The 23312-nt window shown below is 52.5% G+C and overlaps 9 protein-coding genes across 9 annotated transcripts; 5 read left to right on the top strand and 4 right to left on the bottom strand.

Annotated features, from left to right (window-relative positions):
* Nucleotides 1–164: 164 nt before the first annotated feature.
* Nucleotides 165–1407, top strand: CLAFUR5_05103 (uncharacterized protein; the record flags this gene model as incomplete). Its single annotated transcript, XM_047904251.1, has 2 exons — nucleotides 165–487; nucleotides 552–1407. 2 exons carry the CDS (start codon nucleotides 165–167, stop codon nucleotides 1405–1407), a joined length of 1179 nt encoding a protein of 392 aa, XP_047760398.1.
* A 1579-nt stretch (nucleotides 1408–2986) lies between these two features.
* On the top strand, nucleotides 2987–4054 carry CLAFUR5_05102 (uncharacterized protein; the record flags this gene model as incomplete). The annotated part of the gene is made up of 1 exon (XM_047904250.1): nucleotides 2987–4054. The coding sequence occupies one exon, from the start codon at nucleotides 2987–2989 to the stop codon at nucleotides 4052–4054; it is 1068 nt and encodes a 355-aa protein (XP_047760397.1).
* A 122-nt stretch (nucleotides 4055–4176) lies between these two features.
* Nucleotides 4177–5790, bottom strand: CLAFUR5_05101 (uncharacterized protein; the record flags this gene model as incomplete). The annotated part of the gene is made up of 3 exons (XM_047904249.1): nucleotides 4177–4761; nucleotides 4864–4987; nucleotides 5042–5790. 3 exons carry the CDS (start codon nucleotides 5788–5790, stop codon nucleotides 4177–4179), a joined length of 1458 nt encoding a protein of 485 aa, XP_047760396.1.
* A 618-nt stretch (nucleotides 5791–6408) lies between these two features.
* On the bottom strand, nucleotides 6409–6879 carry CLAFUR5_05100 (uncharacterized protein; the record flags this gene model as incomplete). The annotated part of the gene is made up of 1 exon (XM_047904248.1): nucleotides 6409–6879. The coding sequence occupies one exon, from the start codon at nucleotides 6877–6879 to the stop codon at nucleotides 6409–6411; it is 471 nt and encodes a 156-aa protein (XP_047760395.1).
* Nucleotides 6880–7697: 818 nt separating this feature from the next.
* Nucleotides 7698–8163, bottom strand: CLAFUR5_05099 (60S ribosomal protein L36; the record flags this gene model as incomplete). The annotated part of the gene is made up of 3 exons (XM_047904247.1): nucleotides 7698–7860; nucleotides 7921–8021; nucleotides 8107–8163. The coding sequence occupies 3 exons, from the start codon at nucleotides 8161–8163 to the stop codon at nucleotides 7698–7700; spliced, it is 321 nt and encodes a 106-aa protein (XP_047761036.1).
* Nucleotides 8164–8529: 366 nt separating this feature from the next.
* On the top strand, nucleotides 8530–10659 carry CLAFUR5_05098 (Mitochondrial distribution and morphology protein 31; the record flags this gene model as incomplete). Its single annotated transcript, XM_047904246.1, has 1 exon — nucleotides 8530–10659. The coding sequence occupies one exon, from the start codon at nucleotides 8530–8532 to the stop codon at nucleotides 10657–10659; it is 2130 nt and encodes a 709-aa protein (XP_047761035.1).
* Nucleotides 10660–11043: 384 nt separating this feature from the next.
* CLAFUR5_05097 (uncharacterized protein) lies at nucleotides 11044–12156 on the top strand (the record flags this gene model as incomplete). The annotated part of the gene is made up of 1 exon (XM_047904245.1): nucleotides 11044–12156. The coding sequence occupies one exon, from the start codon at nucleotides 11044–11046 to the stop codon at nucleotides 12154–12156; it is 1113 nt and encodes a 370-aa protein (XP_047761028.1).
* Nucleotides 12157–13619: 1463 nt separating this feature from the next.
* CLAFUR5_05096 (putative serine/threonine-protein kinase fhkC) lies at nucleotides 13620–15802 on the bottom strand (the record flags this gene model as incomplete). Its single annotated transcript, XM_047904244.1, has 3 exons — nucleotides 13620–14501; nucleotides 14555–15706; nucleotides 15761–15802. The coding sequence occupies 3 exons, from the start codon at nucleotides 15800–15802 to the stop codon at nucleotides 13620–13622; spliced, it is 2076 nt and encodes a 691-aa protein (XP_047761027.1).
* Nucleotides 15803–16308: 506 nt separating this feature from the next.
* CLAFUR5_05095 (putative histidinol-phosphatase) lies at nucleotides 16309–17288 on the top strand (the record flags this gene model as incomplete). Its single annotated transcript, XM_047904243.1, has 2 exons — nucleotides 16309–16998; nucleotides 17049–17288. 2 exons carry the CDS (start codon nucleotides 16309–16311, stop codon nucleotides 17286–17288), a joined length of 930 nt encoding a protein of 309 aa, XP_047761030.1.
* Nucleotides 17289–23312: the final 6024 nt, after the last annotated feature.

The raw sequence follows: 23312 nt of genomic DNA, 5'->3' as shown, positions 1-23312 counted from the left end.
CACATCTCGAGGAAGCGACATTAGATAAGGTCCCTCACGCTCTTTCCACAGACACGAGACTCCCAACATCACCACCGCATCATCTATGAGACAGCCCTCCAGCTGTTGTAAGCACCACCACAGCATCACCCCATCTTCTTCACCGTCGCGACTCGATCACCAAGATGGAAGCCACTGGAGGAGGTGACTCCTCGGGCAAGCACTTCCGCCTCTTCGACCTGCCCCAAGAACTTCAAGATACCATTTTCGAGTACGCCTACGAGAAACCAGAACATGCCGGTCTCGTCATTCGCGGCTCTCGGGCACACAAGCTGGTGACCAAGAAGCTTCAGTTGTCCCGAGAGGAGGCCAAGGCCAAAATAGCTCATTACAAGGTCGCCGAGTGGCTCGTTTGCAAGAAGTGGTTCGTAGCCGCGGCGAAGGCCTATGTGCATGACAGTCCCATCAGTCTTCACGTCGCTCGAGACTCTGCCGAGATTGGCACCAGGTACGTATCGAGTAGACCGCGCGCGAGATTGTGACAGATGTGGCTAACAGTCATCTACGTACAGTAGCACTCTCAACGCCTTCGCCAAGCATCTGATAACGGATGGGCTCGACCTTTGTACGCTGAGTGGACCCTTCTCTCGCCCACGCCAGATCCTCACACTGCGACTACAAGTGGGCCCGGAACATTTTGACCTCAGTGATGTGATGGACGAGGGTCTCGACGACATCGACCTGGATTACATGTCCGGCATGAAGCTCGTGCTGAGCAACGAGCAGCTCACGCAACTCAGTGTCTATACCGAGACTGCGAAGCTCCGAGGTGTACGCCAATTCTTCGTCACCATGGCAGACGAGCAGTACCTGAACGACCACTTCGATCCATATCCTCAAAGGTTGAACAACTTCCGCGCCAACGTACAGCGCCTCGAAGAGCTCCTCAAGCCCATCGTTACCTCGCCAGCATCCCCAGAAAAGCCACGAGAGCGAACACTCTACGACGACGTCACCGGCGGCGAAGATTCCGTCGCTCGTCTCTATCCCCAATCGAAGGTATGCGCGAACGTGTCCACCCTGGCGGATCAAGCTATGGATGAGTTCATCCTGAACGCAATGAAGTCACACACACCTCGCGCCCTTGACTTGGCCAAATTCGATCTTGACAGTCTGCCGGCTAAGCATACCCGTACAAAGGGGACTACGGAGGATGCTACCGTCCAGAAGTGGAGCACGCCGGCGGACCAAGAGAGAGCGGAGCATATGGTTGAGGAGGCGAGGGAGGAGGTGAACAACCTGTGGCTCGAGTACACGAAAGAACTTCAGCAACAGCATGACAAGCAGTGGATGCTGATGGTGTGGATACTGCTCGCTGTGATTGGGGCACACCTGGCGTGGGTCAGTTGCGAGGGTGTTGCTGAGTAGGTTCTGGACCATTCTGGTACCTCATAAGTCTGGACACGCTTCTTGGGCGGAACAAAGCAGAAATAGAGCGCTCTCCGGGCTCTCGCTGAACAGGGGCACAGGACTCCACTCGAGTCGACTGCATTAAAGAAAGTACAGGGCTCAACCATAGTCAGACACACGAATGTCATTGCAAATCGAATATCTTGCGCTCATAGCCTCCTCCACGCTGCCTTCTGAGGTTTGTATGTCAACCGGAATGAAGTCGATATCACAACAATACATCGCCTCGGGCATAAACGTCAAGAGGCTCGTGACAGACCTTGTATCGCCCACAATTGAGTGAGCTCTCATGCCCTCTATGAGGAATGGAAGGCATACATGTATACTCAGCGCCGATCTAACACAACCAAGGCGAGATACTCACTTGCCGGGGCATCAAATGGGCCATGTCTCCCGTTCTTGAATCGCCCCAACGGAGGTGATTCGTGCAAGATCTCGCCTCGAATCGAACAACGTCGATGTAGCCACGTGCGAATTGTATCCACTTTCGAGTGCTTTCGCTTGGCGTAGGTGAATTGTGTGACCGGCAATATGCCACATCCGTGAGCTAATCATTCACTTCTCCCCGTGATTTGACGTCATGCATTCTGTTTAGGTCCAAGCCTACAACCAGACACGCCATTGAGACTCACTCATATCACCTCTGACCACCTCTCATCCCTCTACTTATGATCACTTCCGACCACCTCAATTCGCTTCCACCATCCACACACGACCATTACACCATCATGGCGATACCTCCTGGGTTCTTCGCAACGGATTAACAGGACTACCGAAAGCAGTGCGAACAAGGCCAAATGTACACGAAGACATATCTTTGACCAACCGCAATAACTCCAATACATCATTTTCGCGTACGCCTATACCAAGCCGACGCATCTCAAGCTCATCAACGCCATTGAGCAGATCGCGAAGCCAGACTCATCCACAAACCGAGTTCGACGGCCTTGAAAGACGAAGGCGGAAGAGTGGCTAATCTCCAAGCGCTGCTTTACAGCAGCTGCCCGGGCATATGCGCAGGAACAAGTCGTGTCGTTATGTGTGCCCATGGGTTGGACATGTGGTGTTCTCCACATCTTCGGCAAACACTTCATCGCCAATAGAGCATGGCTGCGCGGACTGAAGCAATGTTCGTATCCAGATATGCGTACTCTCACGCTAGAGCTCCTAGATAGAACAAACATGGTAGGCTCACATGAATATGGTCGACCTTACTAGCAAGGCACGTTCAAGATCAGTCATTACTGATCGCTCATCGCATGTGTTGATGTCTAATGACGATACTCTTGTTCCTATGACTTGGACGCTTATCAAATGCGCGATCACAACCGATTCATCCTGTGGACTTTGACTCACGTGTAAATTTGCCAAGACTCTCGCGTTATTCACTTGTCCCACACGCCGCGGCGCCGCAGCTCGTGGCTTGGACCAAATCTCAGACATATTTAGCCGCCTCTTTCTTTCTTCCATCCTCATCATTATGAGAGATCACCAAACCCGCGAGCTGGCCAACACATTGTGCACAACGCCGACCACTATGCCTTCCCACCATATCTTCTCCATACCTCAAGAGCTCCAGGATATGATCTTCGAGTGCGCATACTCAAGATCAGGCCCATACCGCGAGCTCGCCCACATGCCTTCACAACGACTCGACTATGCTACCTTCAGATTCATCCCACGCACCCACAAGATCGACTCCTTCCTCATCAGCAAGCGCTGGTTCCTCGCCGCAGCTCGCGCATACGTTGAAAGGCAGACAGTCCCCATGAGTATCGATAGCCGGTCACACCTTTTCAACACCAGAGTTCTGTACGCATTCGCCACTACAGTGTCTGCATACCCGGCAGACCTCCTGCGCGCTAAACAGGGTCAGCTACCGAGATTAAGGCGGATGCAGTTCATACCTTATGTGGGGAATCGACCCGGGCCGAGCGAGGATGGACATTTGATGACGGACGAGGAGCTTCGAGGGTTGGAGTTGTTTCGTGGTCTGAGACGGTGGCAGAATGAGTTCCCGGGCATAGCGTTCGAGGTGAAGGAAGGGCCGCCATCGGAGTCTCCGTGGGAAAGGATGGAGGCGCTGAGCATGGAGGAGGTTGAGAGGCTTATGGGACTGGTGCAGGGCGAGGCCAAGCGTGCTGAGGCCGGGCGGGGTCAGATGCTGCATTATATCAACAGCATGCTGTCAGGCATCTCGTGGAGGAAGAGCAAGGGAAACATGCGGCTGTATGCTCGCTCGCGTGTACGGACTGATGGCTCTAGCTTGATCCAGAAAGACTCGGAAGAGATGCTCGAAGACTGTCTACGATTTTTGATGAGAGCACAATCATCTCTGCGGAGGAGGTGGCATATGCGAGTTCACCAGGCAATTCAGTGGCAGATCTGGCTTGTATACCGATTAAGTGGCAAGCGGGGCTCTTTTGCGTTGAAAGCCGTAATGATGGTCATGTGGACTGTGGCGATCTATAAGCTTGTGCACGACGTCCGAGGCTGGGTGGGTATAGTAGACAGGCTGATGATGCTCCTTGCGAAGATTGTGGTAGGCATGGTAGTCTCGAGGGTTTCTAGAATGTTGATCAGAAGATTCTCCAACGACTGGTGATTGGTGGTTGCAGTGTGGCTGCTTCAGTGGTGGACAACTCCCATACATAGTACATACTGCTACAACTTCACTCTCACTACGCCGGCTCTTTGTACACAAAGTTGAAAGCTTCAAAAATACTCTTATTCTTCATCCCAACCACTGTTCTCGTCGTCGTTGTCGTTGTATCTGTTCTGCCCTTGTCCTCCCCCTCGTCCATTCTCGAACCCATCTGTCCCCATGGAGTTCCCATAATCATCGCACCCTTGCTCATGTCCACCATTCCTACTAGCAAATCTCGCAAGTACGTGGATAATGTCCGCCCCGAAGCTCGGGAACTCATCGATCAGCGGCTCAAAGTCAACACTCTCGAAGTTTCTCGGCCTCAGAGCATTCGCCCAGATCCTCAAGAGCGCCACTCGGAGTGGACACTTCTCTGGTGTGTTACCGTACACGAATTGTGTCAAGTCTGGGAGCATGCGGACTAGCACGTCTTTGCTGTATCCCCAATCCGAGAATGGTCTTTCGAATCGCCAGACTGCCAAGTCTCGAAGACCAGGAATGTCGTACTTCTCCGCGATCAGGTATACAGCAACATGGTGTTGTGCTGCCTCGAGGCGAGAAAGGGTGTTTGGTGTGTTATAGTTCAGTGTTTTGAAGAAGTCGATCATCGTCTTGACTGCGAGAGGAGAATCCGACTTGAGCTCGACACGAGATTCGTTGGCGTCCTGGAATGACGGAGTTAGGGTGAGCTTTGGCGTCGTTGCGATGAGGGGTTGGGTATGAAGACACTTGCGCTTCCGTTTACTTGTGGTGGGTGGTGTGCATACCTTTGCTGCTATGATGACTTCTTGGAAGGCTGTAGAGAGAGAGCTGATGATTAGGGAGTTGACTTTGTAGTCTGTGTCGTTATTGGAGATGGTGAAGTCGAGGTAGGAAGTGTTACGAGTTTGTCTGAGATGAGATGTTAGTTTGAGGCAACGATAGAAGAAAAAGCGTCTACTTTACCTCAATACTGAGAAGGTGAAATTCTGGGCGGCCTCGCGGTCATAGTAGGTGTCGTCTTCATTGCCATCATCTTGACCGTTAGGCTGCTCATTCTGTTGCTCTGGTTCTTGATTGTCCTGGTGGTCATAATCTTGATCATGCTGTTGGTTGTTCTGCTCATCGTCGTGGTGCCCATTTTGTTGATTGTTCTCCCGCGCGTTCTGGTCCTGCTTTCGTTGCTCCATGTAGTTCTCGAGGTTGTGAAGTTGTTGCTCCAGCTGCTGCTTGTCAGCCTGTGGCTTTTGTTGCTGTTCGCTGCTATAAGCATTCGCTGTCATGTCAAACGACACGTGATTGGCATTCACAGCTTCTGTGAACTCGGCTTTGGCGTTCTGTTGGTAGGCCTGTTTCAAGATGCCGTTGGTGAGCTTCGCCACTTTTGCCTTGTCGAGATATGGCTTTGTATCTCCGTTTTCAGGCTGCTCTGGGTCGTGTTTGGGTGCAATGCCTGCAGTTTCGAAAGCAATCATTCGATCATCAGTCAATCCTGGTGATATGCCGTTGCTATGCTGATGTTCTTCCTGTTTCAGGACATTCGCGTATGTCTTGGGCGAGCTATTACCATCAAAAGATGATCTACCGATTGTCCTTCCGTTCATGCCGTTGCTGTGAAACTGCTTATCGTTGCCCTCTTCCTTATGCTGTTTCAGAGTGCCTGTCTTGTACAAAATTGCTAATGCGTCACTGGCTGTTTCGATTCGGGATGCCATTGAAAAGACTCCAGGAACTGCTAGCTGGTGAGGAATGAAGATGAAGTTCATCGGACATGTTAACAGCAGTTTTGCAGTTCCCTACCCGTTATACGTCACTTGTAGAAAGGGAGGAGTCGAGCTGGTGGACATGTGTCAGGGACGTATGCGTGGCTGAAGCTTAACTGACTCGTGGTTTGACAGCCACCAACCACGAGTAGTATGATCGCCCATTGGAGGTCTAACAGTGATCGAGGCCTCGTAATTTACGATCGGTGATGTTTGTGCGCCCTGTCAATATGTATTTCGGGGTGCGCCGTAACGTTCGTGAGCTGAGGTCCGTCTTCTAGACTTCCAGAAACAGAAGCAGTCCACCACGAAGCTGACATTCGCATTAGCATCGATGAACCATCAGTAACACACTCCTCACATCCCACACATTCATTATACATCGAAAACACCTCGCCGCTATTCACCACCATGCATGACTAACGGAATGTGTGACTAACGGGTTTCGAAATATTGCTCCATCGAGGACGTTCGCGGCGCCCGCATGTGTCGACTTTAGCCGCTCGATCTCTGCATCCTTCTCAGCAATACTCTTCTTCTATTTGGGAACCGTTCGGTCCACGTTGCGTTTCACGCCATGGACCAAAAGCGTTCGAGCACATCAGACTTCACCGCGAGACGACCAGCCTCGGTCTCGGTCAGGGTCATCGTAGCAAGGCAGTATATTCGATCCGCGAGCAGGCGAAGAATGGGGTCCGCAGTCAAGGTTGGCGCGTCCGTGAGAGTTGATAATAGAAAGTCGCGATCAGTGGCATCAAGTTGAGAAGCTATCCATAAGTCGAGTGTTGCCCCGTGGAGCTTGCCATCGTGCTCTGGCAGCAGTATGTCCTCGTAGACCAATCTTGCAGCTATGGCCATGTCAAGCTTGTTGTCTGGGTCTGCAGCCTCCTTGGACTTCTCCAGTGCTAGCTCCTTCAGATCTGGCACTTGGTACTTCTCTGCTGTAGCGTAGACGTGGGCAGCTAGCACTTGGCTGCATCGAAATGAGCTATCTTCTCCGAGAGCATCGCATGGATCGCCAGTATGGAAGGATTCGACCATGGACTCAACGGCGTCCAGCTCATCTTCATGTAGCTCGACTTCATTGACTTTCGCTTCGAGGAAGTCGCCGCCGCAGCACCGGTCTAACCATCGACTCTGTGGGCACAGGAACACGCGATGCGCTGGAAACCGTTTGCCTTGGCATGGTGGTGAACAGCACCTGCAATTATCGTCAGTTGCATGGGGCTGCTTCAGCAAGGTTGTCTTGCGCCGCGCTCGCCGTCCTGTGCACGCTGCTCTTCAACGCTGTAAAGGGCTGAGTACCTTTGCGTACAGTGCAGGCCTGGTAAGCTGAGTCGAGATGGTTGGTAGGAAGTGAAGTGGAAACAAACCAGACGGAAAGGGTAGGAGCGTTGCGTGTCTGGACTTCCAAGGTTCACCTTGTCAAACTAGACGGGACTTACTGTGGATGCACTCATGCTCGATTACGTCTTTGCGTCAATCGCATGCGCTCTGCAACATGACTGTGCAATCAGCGGGTACTGGAAGGCGGTTTCAGCGAGACGAAGAGTGGGAACAAATTAGCGGTCAGTCACGAAACGCCGCAGACACACAGCAGCACAGCACAACAACGACGATCGCATCACGTCGACGAATTGAGAAGGTACCAAGTACTGAGCAAATGACACGGTGGTAGAACAGGCTTCATTGCACATTTGATTGCGCAGATACGAAGGCCAACCAGCTATTGTCAAAGCCCTTCTCGAGCCAGGCAGACTTGCTACACTGGTCGGAGGTTATCAGGTTATCCCCATGCCGTCGTACGTCCTGCCATCCGCTGCTGTTGTGGTATCGTCTCAAAGTCGTAGTCATGCCGTTTAGTGACCGGCCCTCCTGCTCTCGGCGATGACCTTGGTCATCTCGTCAACCTTGCGCTTGGCGCGGCCGAAGGTTCCGAGTCTCTTCTTTGCGAGCTTGCGGGCACGCTTGTCTTTGCTGTTGCGGAGGAGTTCGATAACGCGGCGCTCGTATGGGGCGAGGCTGTGGGAGGCATGTTAGTGATTTGATTTCCGCCATTGACTTTCTTCAAGGGCGACGTACCCGGAGACCTCCTTGACGACATCACGGACGAAAGCGGTGCGCTTGCTCAAGTGACCCTTCATGCGCGAGACACGCGGCTTTGGCTGGCGAGGGGTGACTTGCTGCGGTGATGTTAGTGATTTGTTCGAGACTTCATCCTTCGATGTCGCAGTTGGCGCCGACGAGGTGCAGATGGGAGAGACATACGTGGCCAGCATTGAGGCCAACGATCAAGCCAGACTTCTGCTTGACTTCCTTGGGCATGTTTGCGATGTTGCCTTGGTGGACACTGCCTTGGGAACGATCAAGTCAGTCGCAACTTCCTCTGCAGATTTAGAGAGTGAGGAAGGAGACGGCCGCTCCCGAAAGTGCGTGCTTGGCGTAGCAGCCTCAGGCGACAATGTCACATGCTGCGCAGCGGCAAGAGCTTCCGAGATGCAAGAACGAAATAGGGCAAGCGCGTCATGGAGCTGCCGACGGCCGTTGATGAGAACCAGGATTTGAAGACTTCGCCTTTGCTTGTTCCTGTTCGTGCAGTCCCAGCCATCACGTCCTGTTTCTTCGACGTCTGCTCTCAACAGCAGTCTTCCTCTGTACCGTAGATACAGTCTCCAGCATGCGCGTCGCATGATGAGCCGCCATGTGGTTGACGTCGCGCGGATAGGTCTTCACTTCTCAGGAAACTTGCCCATCGCAGCAATTCCACTGGTACGATCGCCCACCATCAGGGCGCAGCATACATTAATACCTCGACTACCTGCCGCGACAGCCGTCCTTTCACATACTCACCATGCTGGAACCGCGGTTACACCCTTCAGACGGCCTCGATCGGCGACGACGGAGATAACGGATCATGTCTGGGCGAAAGGTCTGCACACGCAGTCGCGAACATGGGAACCGACGGTGCCGTGGACGATGAAGCTGGTGCTGCAGAGAAGATGGAGCAGCGACCAGAAGAGTCCTATAGAGAATCCAGCGGCACGGGGAGCAGAGGCTGCACCAGGAAGCAAGCCTGTAGCAGCAACGTCCAAGACATCTGAAAATACCAGTCATGGCACCGATGCAGGGGAGCAGCACAATTGGCTCTCTGATCGACTGCCGCACCTACAACGGCCGACTAAGGAAGAGCTCCTTGCTGCGGCGACAGGCTTCTGGCATAGACTGCAAATTCGTTTCAAGTGGTTCTCGATACGAAGTGTTCGACCATTTACGATGGATGAGATCTTTGCCTTCATGAGCTGGATATTTTGGGGGCATGTACTCTGGCTCATCATTGGAACGACCACTTTCGTCAGCCTGGCAATTTGGGCTGTCAACACGGTCTTCGCGCAGGAGACATTGGCGGGCTGGATTGGCAACTACTTGACCAAAAGCAGCGGCATCAAGATCGTCTTCGAGAGCGCAGTTGTGCCGCGATGGGGAGATGGTGTGATTCGCTTCAATAATGTGTTTGTGAGCCGTCGACCAGAAAGAGCAAAGAGGCAACGATCAGTCACAAAGGGCTCTTCTACAACAGCGGCCGCAGAAGCAGCTGCAGCCATGCAAGCTTATGCGCAGACACAAAAGGACAGGCCGGTGTATGGTCCACAGAACGAGGACGAAGACGATGGCAACTACAGCCAATTTGATGTCACGATCAAGCAGGTCGATGTCAGCCTGTCCTTCGCGAAGTGGTTCAATGGCAAAGGTCTGCTCAGAGATGTGTCAATCGTAGGAGTGCGTGGTGTTCTCGATCGAACATCAGTACAACCTCGAAAACCGGACGATCCACCCCCAGAAGCTTATCGCCACGAGCACAACACCGGAGACTTCGAGATCGACAACTTCAAGATGGAGGACGTGCTGCTGACAGTTCACCAGCCAAGAAACTTTCGACCATTCCAAGTCAGCTTGTCAATGTGTGAGCTACCGAGATTGAGGAAGCAATGGCTCTTTTACGACTTCTTGTCTGCCAACCACATGTCTGGACAGTTCGACAATGCTATGTTCAATGTGCATCCAAGGCAAGTCCACGGAACGACAGGGATGTCACTGATTGACGGAGTGGAGGAAGACGCGTCACAGTGGAAGAAGCACACTCGGATTGAGCTGCGAGGTCTGAACATTGACCATCTCAACCGAGGTGTCGAAGGTCCTTTCTCGTGGATCCAGGAAGGCAACGTTGACATCGTGTCGGATGTCATGCTACCGCACGACGCAGACGGAAGTATTGCCAAGGTCATGAGCGATTTCTACGATCGCATGGAAGCAACCGTCTCCAATCAAGCGCATCAAGTGCAGCACGGTGGCAGCAGCTCGAACGTGATCGACAACCGAGACGATATCCCTGAGCAGGTTCAGCAAGAAGTCAAGACCGAGGAGCCCCAAGACGAGAATCACAATCGCTTCATCGTCTTCGACATCAACATCCACCTGAACGATGTTCGAGCAAGTGTCCCGATCTTCACAAGAGACCTCTCGTACGTCAATAACGCCGCAGTCCGACCCATCGTGGCCTACATCAACTCACACTCCCGCGGCTCCTCAAACTACATCCCAATCAGTTGCCGCATCATCAAGCGACTGAGTGAGTTCGATGGGTCCTGGACCGTCTTCGATTCTGGCCTGCTGGACGACTTATCTCGAGAGACATACGAAGCATTCGTCCGCGACATTGGTGACCACAAACAACGCAACCGCCGTATCCGAAAAGTAGGCTTATGGGCGACACAGGTCGTTGCCCAAGCCCTCTTCCTCGGACTGGCTGGACATCTTGCGTAATGATGTCATTGGGGTGGGCAATCGAGACCGTCTAACATAGTTCATCGCACGGTCTTTTTCAGCGCGGCGTTCGGGGCATACAGGCGTGTAAAAGTACAAATGCCTGGCATGGCATGGGATCTCATCTGGAGGCTGCCCAAGCCAAGGGGACACAGTACTTGCACTTTGTAATATTGTATAGATTCTTATGAGTGATATGCCTGAATGTACAATCTCTACCTTCTGTCTTGCGTGAGGCCTCCATGGCCGGGCTGTTTTGAAGGAACCCAAAGTGCGATGATGTGTGAACGTGAAGGTGATGACTAAGTGAATGTGACAAGTCGTGCTTGAACGACTCCATCTAACGCTGCAATCGACCAACATGAGCATTCCACACAGCCGTCGATGCTCGCTCTCACACTGCGGAGATCGCTTCGCCCAGCACCAATTTCCTCACTAACATGTCTCGTCGCGGTACGCCTTGCATCTCACGGGCCATCACGACAGCATGGCCCAGCCAACACGATTCCTGGCTCGGGCGCCCACAACGAGAACGTCCCACGCAACATCGAAGAATTCCAGGCGCTGGCGCAGCAGGGCACCGCGACGATCGAGATAGCACAACAGTACCTGCAACGTTTTCGAGACCGCACGGCAGATCTGCCACACGAACTGAAGGCGCAAGTAGCATCTAAAGCAAGAGTTGCACACATCTTACACTGGCTATGGACCGCGAGAGACCAGGAGACAAGAGAGCAAGATCTTACCAAACCGTTCCTCCAGGTCCTCTGCTGGCACCTAGAAGCACAAGGACTCCAGGACTACACCTGGAAATGGCTCGACGCGCAAGTAGAGCAGCTGAAGCACACGCCACGCCACGAGAGGAATTGGCTAGGCCGGGTCCTTGCCGCAGTCATAAGTGCAAAAGTACAATGGCACCCAGAGAATGACCCGGATTCTGGTCTTCAAGCCTTCCTGCACGCTATGGAGAGGTATCAATATCGCGAGGCAGACATGCCTTGGGCCGCCCCGCTGACCGCGATGCGAAAAGTTCTCATGCAACCGGCCACCCCACCATGTTCACCGGACCTTTTCGATCAATTCGTCGATGCAATGTGGCTTACTGGCGGGTCCAAGGCTATTGTGGGGCGTTTGCAAACATATCCCCGTCTATTTCATCCAACACGGCCGGATGCGCTGGGCTTTGTGCAGATCCAGCGATACATCAAGGAAAATCCCGGTGCGCTGACGATGCCTCCGACTGCGAGCGGGAAAGACGCGATGGCACGGTATATGCTGCGGGCAGCGTATATTCTACGATGCCAGGGCCGAGCCGAAGATGCGGCATGGCTTGAAGAGGAAAGTCGAAGTGAGAACTCTGCGGTTTGGAGCCGTAGGGCCAGTCTCAAGGACTCGCTGGATCGAGATGTCAAGCTTGAAAGTATACGGCGGCAGGCAGTGGATGCAGAAGCGTTACTGCTTGACGCATGGGGCTTGAGGAGTGACCGTAAACACTGAAACCGCTAACTTACATCACTGCTATCCGAACTGAGCTACTCAGGCGGATATCGTACCACTTCCTCTGGCAGAGCTACTCGTTGGATCATCTCTCAACTGTTCGGCACCATCCTTGAATCATTATTGACTTCTTGCCAGCCCGAATGATCACATGCAACGAGTGTGCTACATCGTTGCCATGAAAGCCAGGGGGATCTACTTTTGTTCTTACGCCATCTTCAATCTGGCAAGTCACCCTTCTGCTGTCTTGACAGGCTTTGCTGTCGTAAGCGCTCAAGTCTGGAATCCTGTCGGAACAGTTGCCCCCTCTCAAGTCGAGACTGCAATGCCTTTTCGCCAGTCAGCCGGAGTCTCTCGGTCAGTCGAAGTGAGTCCTCGTCACGGCCTCGAAGGTGCAGGACATAGATGGCGCGGAGAATAGTCTTGTCATGAACGCAGTGAGATGGTTTCGCCAATGGAGGCTGCCGTGTGTCTTGATCGTGGTGGCGATAGTGTCGGAACAGCACATCTGCGCTGGGTCTACACGCTTGGTGCAAATCCCATAGACCGTGGGGTCTATGAGCATGGTACTCAGACGTGGCCGGCTTCAGGCGGAGCGCGAAATTGGAGTGGTAGTGCTGCTCGGAGTACGAGGGTGCGATATCCTTACATGGCCCAACTCTATTATGACCAGCGCTGAGAGGGTCTGGAGCATCGGCCAATCCAGTATCTTGCCAGCTTTCGCAGCAGCTGCCTCCTGCCTCCGTGCATTTAGTGGAAGATGTGCGATACGCTCTTCAGACAGTCGCAAGTAATTCTTGGCTACTTAACGGTAGCTTTGCCATTTCTCGCGAGTGATGTGAAGTTATCGATACTCTGTGGTACCGGTGCATCGCTCTTCGTGTGGGCGCCCAGCTGCGTCGCAGACTTCGATTTCCATGATGTGGAGGCGAACGCCCTTGCTGGGAGGCAGCTCAAGGTCCACGGTGCTGCTGTGCTGTGGGATGTGATATTGCAGCTCAGGAAGTACGGTACTGTTCTGTGACAGCATCCGACTCCAATGCAAGCGGAGCGTGTGAGGCTACGCACTGCCGAGCATACACAGCACGAGGGCGATGCGAGCATTGGGCTAGTGAAAGCGAGTACATGAGTTGATGTTCCACGAAGCTGAAGCACGAGAAGAAGCAGGATAAACATTAGTTCATGCAGCGCATCTTGACCTGGGAGCTTTCGTGTGGTCATATGCGTCCACCGTGATCGACAAGCGGATCGTGGTCGCGACACCATTGAATACAGCATGCGTGGTCGGAGTTCAACCCAACCTTCTTGCAATGTACATCCCTCACTGCCAAAGAGCAGAAGCTGTCTGCGCCTCCCATAGAGTCCAGCCAGCACAACAACATATCGTATAACCCATATTCGTTCATCCGTGAATCCACGACAGCATGACTGCGCCCACGTCATTTTTGCCAGTGTCCGTCCATTCACTTCTCCTCCTCTTCAACCGCGCCGGCTCGCACCGTCTCGCTTGGATAAATACTGTTGCCGTTGCCCTCTCCAAACAGAACCTGGTCGCCTCTGCCGCCCATCTCCATAAATTCCTCCGGGTCCCGAGCCGCGTCAGGAGCTGCCTCAACCGTGTGCTCGGTGTGGCCGACATTCTTCTTCCCCGTCGCCAGTCGTGCGGCTTGTTGCTGACTCGCAGGTCGCTGTGTATGGTGCTGTCCACCGTTCTTGTCCCACACCTTCACCGGAGGCAGATCTGGCTGACTCTCTATGACATGATCGACCTTGACATCGTTGATGGAGGACAACATCGTACGTTCACGCTGGACCTTGCGCTTGGAGAAGTCCAGGCCTGAGAACGCACCCGTCAGGCCATCGGTGCTATCGGTGACGCTGATAGGGCGTTGCGTGAGCCAGGGATGCTCGAGACACTCGTCAATCGAGATGCGCTTCTCGACATCGACAGTGAGCATGCGGTCGATCAGGTCTAGAGCAGGATCGCCAACAGAGTCCCAGTATGGTGATGGATAGTCGAAACGTCCCATCTTGATCTGCTGGCTGAGTGTGTAGGGGTTCTCGGGCGAGTAGAGCTCGTCAGAGAAGGGAGGGAAGCCGCAGAGGCAGATGTAAAGCACGACGCCCAAGCTCCAGACATCCACGGCGCGAGTGTAGCGCCGCCGGTTGGTCTGCTCGAGGATCTCCGGTGCCACGTATGATGGTGTGCCACATAATGTGGTAGTGAAGGACTCTTCTCCTATGATCTTGGCGAGACCAAAGTCAGCAATCTTGATGTTGAGCTCCTTGTCAAGCAGCAGGATGTTCTCCGGTTTGATGTCTCGATGTACAATGTTTCGCTCGTGCTTCATTGTGTTAGTCGTGTCAAATGTAACAGTGAGCTCGACAATGTACGCACCAGGTACTTCACTCCCTGGAACAGCTGTATGAAGACTTTGCGAGTCTCCGCCTCCGACAGCTTCTGCTTCATCACGATCCAATTGAACAGCTCGCCCTCCGGCGCCAGCTCCAGAACGAGGTAGACGCCGTCCCGCTCGTCGAACGTGTCCTTCAAGCACAGCAGATTCGGATGGCTGACACCCATGAGTACTGCAATCTCTTGCTGCAGGCCTTCAACCTTGCTACGCTCTCCAGGACCACTGCGCTTTTCGAACTTCTTCACGGCAAATCGTGTGCCACTGCACTTTTCCAGCGCCAGGTAGACGGTCGCGAAGTGGCCTTTGCCGAGCTGACCTTGTATGCTGTACTGCTTCCTGAATGCATTGGCATGCAGATCTCGTCGGCGCGGGTACCTGAAGATGAAACGTGCTTCGTCCAGTATCGAGATCTCGTCGCCGTCTTGCAGCTCGCGCCTCTTGTTCCGTCCCACGTATGCGTCGTTGACGTAAGTGCCGTTTCCGCTGAGATCCTCTAGTACGGCAATCGCGTCGCCTGACTTGTTCTCGGAGAAGAACAGACAATGCCTATTGCTGACAGTAGGAACGTTGATGATGCGATCGCATTCAGGGTGACGCCCGAGCAGGTAGCCTCCAGCGGGTGTGCCGTTCTGGGCTTTGTCGACCTCGTACTTTTCCTCCTCCGTCTTCCACTTGTCCTTGGCCACCCTTTGCTTACCACTGGGTTTGCTAGTAGCATGAAGGGGCACCGGACATGCTGCTCGCTTCCTCAGCACCAGCGGCTCGGAGAAGCCATGGACAGGCACGAGGTAGCCCCAGACGCCTTCGCCCTCTTCGTCGTCCACTTCGTATGCAACGTTCGATGGCGCAAGGAACTGCGAGTACGGCTGGGTGTCGTTTGGCGGTGACGAGAGACCATTGTGCCGGCGCGACTCTGCGGGTGGTGTGGCTGGCTGGTGTGAGATGGGCCGCACGGGTGGTGTCCAGGCGGGCTCTGTGCGGTCGTCCTCGCTCGGATCGGTGGCATGGCGTGTGATGGGCGAGGGCAGTGGGCCTTGTTTCACTCCCTCCTGGCCATTGTCATTGTCGCCTACTGACAGACGTGCGGATCGTCGTGCTTTCTTCTGCTCTTCTGGCTGCGCTCCTGGCGATTGCTAGGTGTGTGTTAGTCGAGTTGATGCTACGCGACCACACAACGGCACTCGTACCCGCGCGCGCTTCAACGAGCCGTTCTTGTCTTGCGGTGCCATATTGCCAATGGGCTGATTGTTTCGGGTCGGTTGGTACCCAAGGCCCGCACTGGAAGTGGAACTGGCGCGGCCGAGTGTGCTTGCGAGGCAGGCAAGAGTCGAGGTCTTCCGAATGAATGATGTTGCTTACACTGCGCGCCGCTGAGTGTCAGATGACTGCTGTCGATGATGGAGTCCGGTCCGGCAGCATCGGCGGCAGTATGTTCAGCATCGCTCCGGTCTGTACTGTACATAGACGGCTGCTGATGATGGTGCCATGGCGGAGGGTGGAGCTCTGGCCGTGCTGGGCTCTGTGGGCGCTCGACTTCACGGCAGCGGATCGATGTGCCGGCCGCGATCCCTGCACGCCCATCTTGCTGGCAGCTGCCCACTCATCTATCACCGACCTTGGGGCATTGCTGTGCTGACACCCGGACACACACCGAACATCACCGACGTCCAGCGTTTGGCAGCTTCCACGCGAGACTTAAGCTCATTCTTGCTCTTCCCGCTCTTTCCCACCCGGCATGCCTTGGTCACATCACTCCCACTCCGGCCAGTTCTGCGGCCATGCCACTAGCACACTCGAGGAAGTCGTGCAAACGGCCATCAGCAAGAACATGTCCACCTTCTGTCTCACGGAGCACATCGCACGCCAACAAGTCGACTTTTATCCGGGAGAAGCAGAGGAACATACTCAGGAAACACTGGCCAGCCTGTACGACGACTTCTACCACGAGGCTCGCAGACTGCAGCAGAAATATGCCGAGCAGATCCAGCTACTAGTAGGCTTCGAAGGTGAATGGATTCGCGACTACTCCCTACCGTTGATACAGGACCTCTTGGAAAAGTATCAAGTCGATCTCTTCGTCGGCAGCGTTCATCATGTGCACACACTTCCCATCGACTACGACACAGAGTACTATCACAAAGCTCGTCACGTCGCAGGCGGGACCGATGAGCGTCTCTTTGAAGATTACTTTGACTCTCAGTGTGACATGCTGAACGCTCTCAAGCCTCCGTTGGTGGGTCACTTCGATCTCATTCGTCTCAAGAGTGATCAGCCAGATCGAAGCTTGAAATCTTATCCTCGTGTTTGGGAAAAGATCTTACGCAATCTCAACTTCATTGCTTCATATGGTGGTGTTCTCGAGTTGAACACAAGTGCCATTCGCAAAGGCATGCTTGAGGCTTATCCTCAGAGCGAGATCTGCAAAGTAAGGTCTCGTTTTGTTACACATACTGTTACCTACTGACCGTTTGATAGGCCTTCAAAGCCCTGGGCGGCCGCTTCACATTGTCTGACGACAGCCATGGCATAGATCAGGTCGGCCTCAACTACGACAAGACATGGAACAACAATGTCATGCGGGCTGGCCTGACGGAGCTCTATCGCCTGACGCCAACCACGGATAAGAGCAAAGTGCATGATGAGCGTTTTCCCCATGTATGCTGGGAGAAAGTGTGGTGGTCGGACGTCCGCGACCACCCCTTCTTCTCAAGCTGAACGCGAAGATGTTCGAGTCTATGACAATCCTCGGGACGACTTTCCAAGCGTACGCCCGGGTCTCCGTTCACTGTTCAATGCCCATAGGAATAGTGAGGCCGCAGTGATAGGCAGAGACAGGGAAGGGCAATGTGAAGAGAACAGCGAAACGCATTCAGCCTGTCGGGACTCGTGGACTGCGAGCGAGGCATCTGCGCGTACATGACTCGGCATCGCATGTGTTCAACAACTTCTCAGGCCGGTCCGCTCCGGCTTCGTACTCTTCGACGACATCCCGTCCTTGGGCATTACAACGGCGGACGCATAGCACATTAAACCGCCGGGGAACGTAATTCAGGCGAAATTCGGGATACAAAGCACACTCGATGTTCGTACGTTCAACCGACGATCGTGACAGTAGACGGCGCGTACAGCGGCAGTCTCTCACGATTTGGATTGCGGCTCAAGTGCGAGGACCCATCGATCTGACCAGATGCATTGAACTGCCTCTAGATGATACAGTGTGGGCAATGAAGAACATAACAGGATCGACGCATAATCTCCTCGTAGCACACGCTGCGCTACACCAGTTGAGACGCTGTCTGAAGTCCTCTCGAGATGCCAAGGCGAGCTTCATTGCGCCGCTTGCGGCGCGCCACAAGCTTCGCCGCACCCCAGCAATCGCCGCACCCCAGCTCGGATTCTCGCGTTCCGACACATGGTGTTGCTGGCTTGTATCAATTGCCACACACGCTCAAAATACACGATATGTAGCTCAAATTGCTCAGAATAGCATCGCGAATACAGAATAATTATGTTTCATGTTGGTATATCGCTGCGTTGTGGTGTTGTTGATGGGCTCAGATTGAGGTGCGAAATCTGAAGCCGCATCGGCTGAACTTCGGGTCCCTTTCCCAGCTTTCCCAGCTTGGGAGCTTGAACCCGGCGCCAAGCCAGAGATATGAGCTTGGGCGACGACGACACTGCACCACAACGACACGACACGGTGTATCAACACCAAACTTACCAGGCAGCCAGATATAGGTGTGAAGATGAAGCTCAGGTAATATGAATGTCATAGGGCAATGCGTTGTTGGTTCTTTGGAGGGTGGTCGAAAATTCCCGTCTCCAAGCCCGCTTGCGACATCAGCGCGATAGCAGCGCTTTCTCACCACCTCAAAAGCAGCGGCAAAACCCCTGACACACGTTGCAACGGCGCGATTGCGCGCATTTCCAGCGACAGCCAATGAGAGCGCTGGAAATAGCTGTTAATCACATACGAATACTCACTATAGTGGGTTCCTGCTATAGCTCTTGCCAAAGCGTGAAGGATTTGACGCGTGTACGTAGCTGTCGTCATAATACTGCTGCTGCTGCTAAGGATGAATGAACTGCTATATAGGCGCAGTGGACGCGTAGCCGTACGGTTGCTGCAATAGTCGTTCTTACTACATATAATACTACTGATCTCGCTACGCCTGTTAAGCCTATTGTTGTTGTTGACTTACTAGTAGCTCGGTGAGCTGCTTCAACTGTCCTTCTAGTACGTCCATTCGATCAGGTGGTTTCGCTGCAGATGGCCCTCTAGGTGATATAGCACTCGGATTGCCTTCAACGTTGTTATAAGTAACATCTCCCTTGTGATACTATAGACCGCAATTGCGTGTTGACTTCCGACACGCGTACGCTCGAGTCGTGTAGCCAGTCTTGCAGTTGCAGAACACACTATCCGGTGCTCTAGCCTTCCGCTACGAAGCAGTGGGTTGAGGTGTTAGTAGAAAGCTCGATAGCCGTGGATCCTTAGCCTTCCGTACGCCATTCCTGTTAGTAAGCTCGAAGGCTATATTGCCACGGTGTGCGCTTGTGACACCTGCTTTTAGATTGCGAGCAGGTAGATCAATTCTTCTACGCTTGTTGGATCGTCGATTGGGCTCTATTAGAGGCTTATATAGTGTAGTACCTGCTGTAGCGCGATCGATATGCTAGTGAATATCGAAGTCTGTTATCTGTAGAACACCTCCCCTCTTAAGTAGCTACATATTGCGGTACACACACGGCAAACCAGTCGTACGGCGATAGCAGCCGTCACACGTGCAAAGATAACACGTATAGGTGAATGCAGAGTGCTTACATAGCTCGCCCTTCTTATCTCTTTTAATACGGAGCCTACGCTCAGCTTCGGCGACTGTCTTCGTGACCTCCTATAATGCGTAGGCGTAGATACCGTAGACACCTGTCTTAGACACGATAGGCCTCACTTTCGAGTAGAAGTCGCCAACCAAGTTACTAGCATATACTGATGCTCGTCCAAGCAACCTGCGGTAGTTCTTATAAGCCTACTACTACATAGGCTAGAGCTGACTGAACATGTTATATAGGTCATTCCGAGCACTATAATTGAGCTAGAGCTTCATCCAGTTATGAGCACCCTCACAACGCGATGTAGCCTTCTCGTTGTAGTGACAGACTTCCGAGGTGTAGCAATAAGCAAACCGCCTTATATATAGCCACTACTAGGTCTAAAGGTAGGTCACTATCGATAGATACTTCTGATGAAGCTCCTTACGCTATTCCTCGAATGACTGCTCGTTAGTGGACCTCAATACAACTTGCTAATCACTCATGAATTGATTGCTAAGCTCTGACTCAATCCAATAAGTCCTACCCGCTATATCTTGCCGTAGTACCTATACGAAGTTGCCGCCGAGCTTGTGAAGCTTAGCCTAGATGTCCTTATTGATATGCTATTCATATAGGATCGTTAGAGTCTCTAGGGACACCTTATCGAGTGCGTTGAGCAACGCCTGTTCACGGTCAGTAAGTATTGCCTTCGGCATAGGGAGTTTGCGCTCCTCGAAGTAGGCTCGTAACCACTATAAGTGAGGGAGATAGTGCTCCTTGGTCATGCCGTCTAGTATGTGAATAGACACCGGCATCGTGTTATTTATGGGCGTAGCTAACACCACATTTAGCACGTTACGATTGTAGACATTCGTCTTAAAGGTCACATCTATAACTAGTAGCTCTGGTGCTTTAGTATACACCTCAAGGCAGTCCGGATAGATGACATTCAAGCTTCGTAGCCTACTAGCGTTATCTCCTTCAGTGAAAGTGTCGTAGCCCTTAATGAAGCCCTTGTCTTCCAATAGTCGTATACAACGCTCAGCTTGAGTCGCTTGCTTGCGGCTATTGAGGTGGTGTCGCCACTTCAGGTTCTTAATGTCTCCCTTATAGATAAGAACACTAGGGTAGTTATCGTCGATGAAGGCCTCAATCTAAGCAGGGCGTACGCCTATTCGAGACAGACCCTGTATCTGACTAAGAACACCGATTGTGTTGTTACGAGAGTTAGTGCGGGCTCTAGGCAATACAATAGGCTCAGAAGGAGGGTAGTTATGCTCTAGATGTTAAGATTGAGAAGGTAGGCGTAACTCATAGGGCCTAGTGACTCTTCTATCAACGACAGGTGAATTGAGCTATGTAGTAATAGCAGTAATCTTCTATAGACATCCACACTTATTAGACCGGTGCTTGCTTAGCTTAGCAGCCTGTTTGGCTTGTGATCGCTTGTTAAGTGAACCCTCACGATGATAGCGTATCTCGAGCCTATATCGATCGCCTAAAGGACTATCGTTACCTGTCTTCTTCCACTTCTGCTTCTTAAGGTCGAAGCCCTATGCAAGAGCCTATCCTGACAGCCATAGCATAAGGTCCTCGAATGAGTCGAAAGTTCTGTTGTCTGGTAGTGGCATCTCTTTAGGCTCCTTCTCTTCATCTATATAGGCAAGCGTAGGAGGACATGATGCTAAGCGGTGTATTCGGACAGGTGTGAAGCCCTCAACAGCCGAGTTTAAGAGCCTTCGAGATGGGTGTCGAGACGGGTGTCGCATAGGGAATACAGAGGGTGTTGTAGGTGTCGTAACGCGCTGAATGGGACGAGCAGCATCAATATCATATAGCAGATCACCCTTATATTGAATTTGAGAGCCTGTGGGCACTATAGTGGGCTCTATGGTGTGTTGTTGTATGTGGTGAGGTGGTGAGAAAGCAAGAAACGCGTGAATCTCGACACGGGCGCATGAAGCTTTGGTAGGGCTCTCACCAAAATCCTATGCCGAAGCGTCAACACCAACCTCTCGGCAACACAACGTGTTTTTACGCGATATAAGTAGTCAGAATAGGGAAACAGATAGCTGCGAACATATTGGGAAAAGAATCAAGTTGATATGAGCAATATTGGTGGTGTTGATGATAAAAAGTCACTAGGGTGCGGCGATTGCTAGGGTGCGGCGATTGCTAGGGTGCGGCGAAGCTTGTAGCTTGCGGCGCTTGATAATAGGGCAGCGTTGCACCGGCAAGCGAGCACTCTGATTGGTCCGCGCTAATGCTAAATAAGCGTTTTGATTGGTCGAGTGAGGGACGCTAATTTCACTATAGGTCTATATCGCTGCTACGCAGTGCGTACCACCTTTAACTTAGACACCTTGACACCTTAATTCAAGACGCACATCCACTACACGATAAGAACCTGCTTAGGCTGTAACAAGAACCGCCTCGACGACGAGTTCAAGCGCAAGGGTTAGTTCTAGAAGACCTGCAACTACTATGTAAGCCGCTAGCAAAATGTAAGTCGAATACCGAAGCCGCTACCTACAATCGCAGTAATCGACGCGTAGTAGCTCGGCGAAAATCAGGTAAATAAAGCGTAGCAATTAGGTCGCTACTACGACAATACAAGAGCGAAGCGATAGATATAGTAGCTACGCGGTACGACAGCAATTCCTAATCTCGGTAAAGACAGCGCTATCTTCACGATTAATAGCGACGATTCTATCCCTCTTAAGGATTATATCCCTCTTACCCTCGAATACCTCGATATGAAGCTAATACTGCTGTCTATAGATTAGACGTGTCCGTTTCGAGTAGTAGCTACATACCCTCCGTAGCGACGCCTTTACTACTAATACGAGTGCATTATCTACGAGCTATTAAGGGAAGTTACTTAAGCCGACACGGACACCTTGACCGCGTTACTTAACTAGGAAGATAATAAAGATCTTAGTAGCTAGCAATATCTACTATAGACTTAGTATTACCTCGAGCAGGATATTATCCCTCGAAGCAGGGCGCTATACGACACTGCAATCAACCTTGGCTTAATTAAGAACGACTACGAATAGCATATAAATAACGGGCCCTGTATTCACTTTAGTCGCTACAAGCCGGAGTCTATAGAAGGCTCGTTGCTAGGCTCCTTACCACCACGGTTTAAGTACGACAGCGACAGCGACAGCAACAGCGAGCAGGACCCACGCTTTACAATACCACCAAGATCTCAGCAAGGCGACAACAACGAGGGCAGTGAGGATGAGAGGCTCACCTTCCACGGCAGCGACAACATGGAATGGGCGTATTAATAGCGGCGCACCGAGGACTAGCTCCGCCGCCTCGCAACACATTTTATATGGATTCGCGTACTGCGGCAATGTGGAAGGTGGTACACTGCGGCACCTCGAGTCTGGCATCGGTTTACATTGGTGCAACGAGCGACATACCAATGGATCGACGCTGCAATAGCTTCAGTCATATAATGGTACTGCATGGTACAAAATGCATTGAGAACGTCTAGAACATCTGGCAGACAAATGAAGTATGCAATGATCATCGTGGACCCTTGCCGAAGTCGCTCGACCATCTGCTTCATCGCTTGAGCTCTTGCCTTGTCTGCCAACCACAAGTCGAGACGAGGCAAGCAGGCATGCTTCATGATAGCAGTACAGCACCAGTGTCTCAGCCAATGTGCGGCCTTGTCGATCGCTGTTGATCCAGGCACGCCAGGAACGCGCAAGACCTGCAGTGCGTACCATAAAGTAGCCCGCAGCTCAAGGTAGAGGAGCTACTGCAATGCAAAGTATCTCAAACACTCGCATGCAGCTTCGGTCGTTTCGGCCAGCTTGAGAAGCGTGGAGCCGTGTCAACCACGCCGTGCACGCCTGGCAGGGGCAATATGCCATGTGGCTCGCCAGTGGTGTCGGAATCCAGAGG

Source organism: Fulvia fulva, chromosome 4 (assembly GCF_020509005.1).
Source record: "Fulvia fulva chromosome 4, complete sequence".
Classification (NCBI taxonomy): domain Eukaryota; kingdom Fungi; phylum Ascomycota; class Dothideomycetes; order Mycosphaerellales; family Mycosphaerellaceae; genus Fulvia; species Fulvia fulva.
The sequence above is the reverse complement of the archived record's forward strand: the minus strand, read 5'-3'. Positions and strand labels throughout refer to the sequence as shown.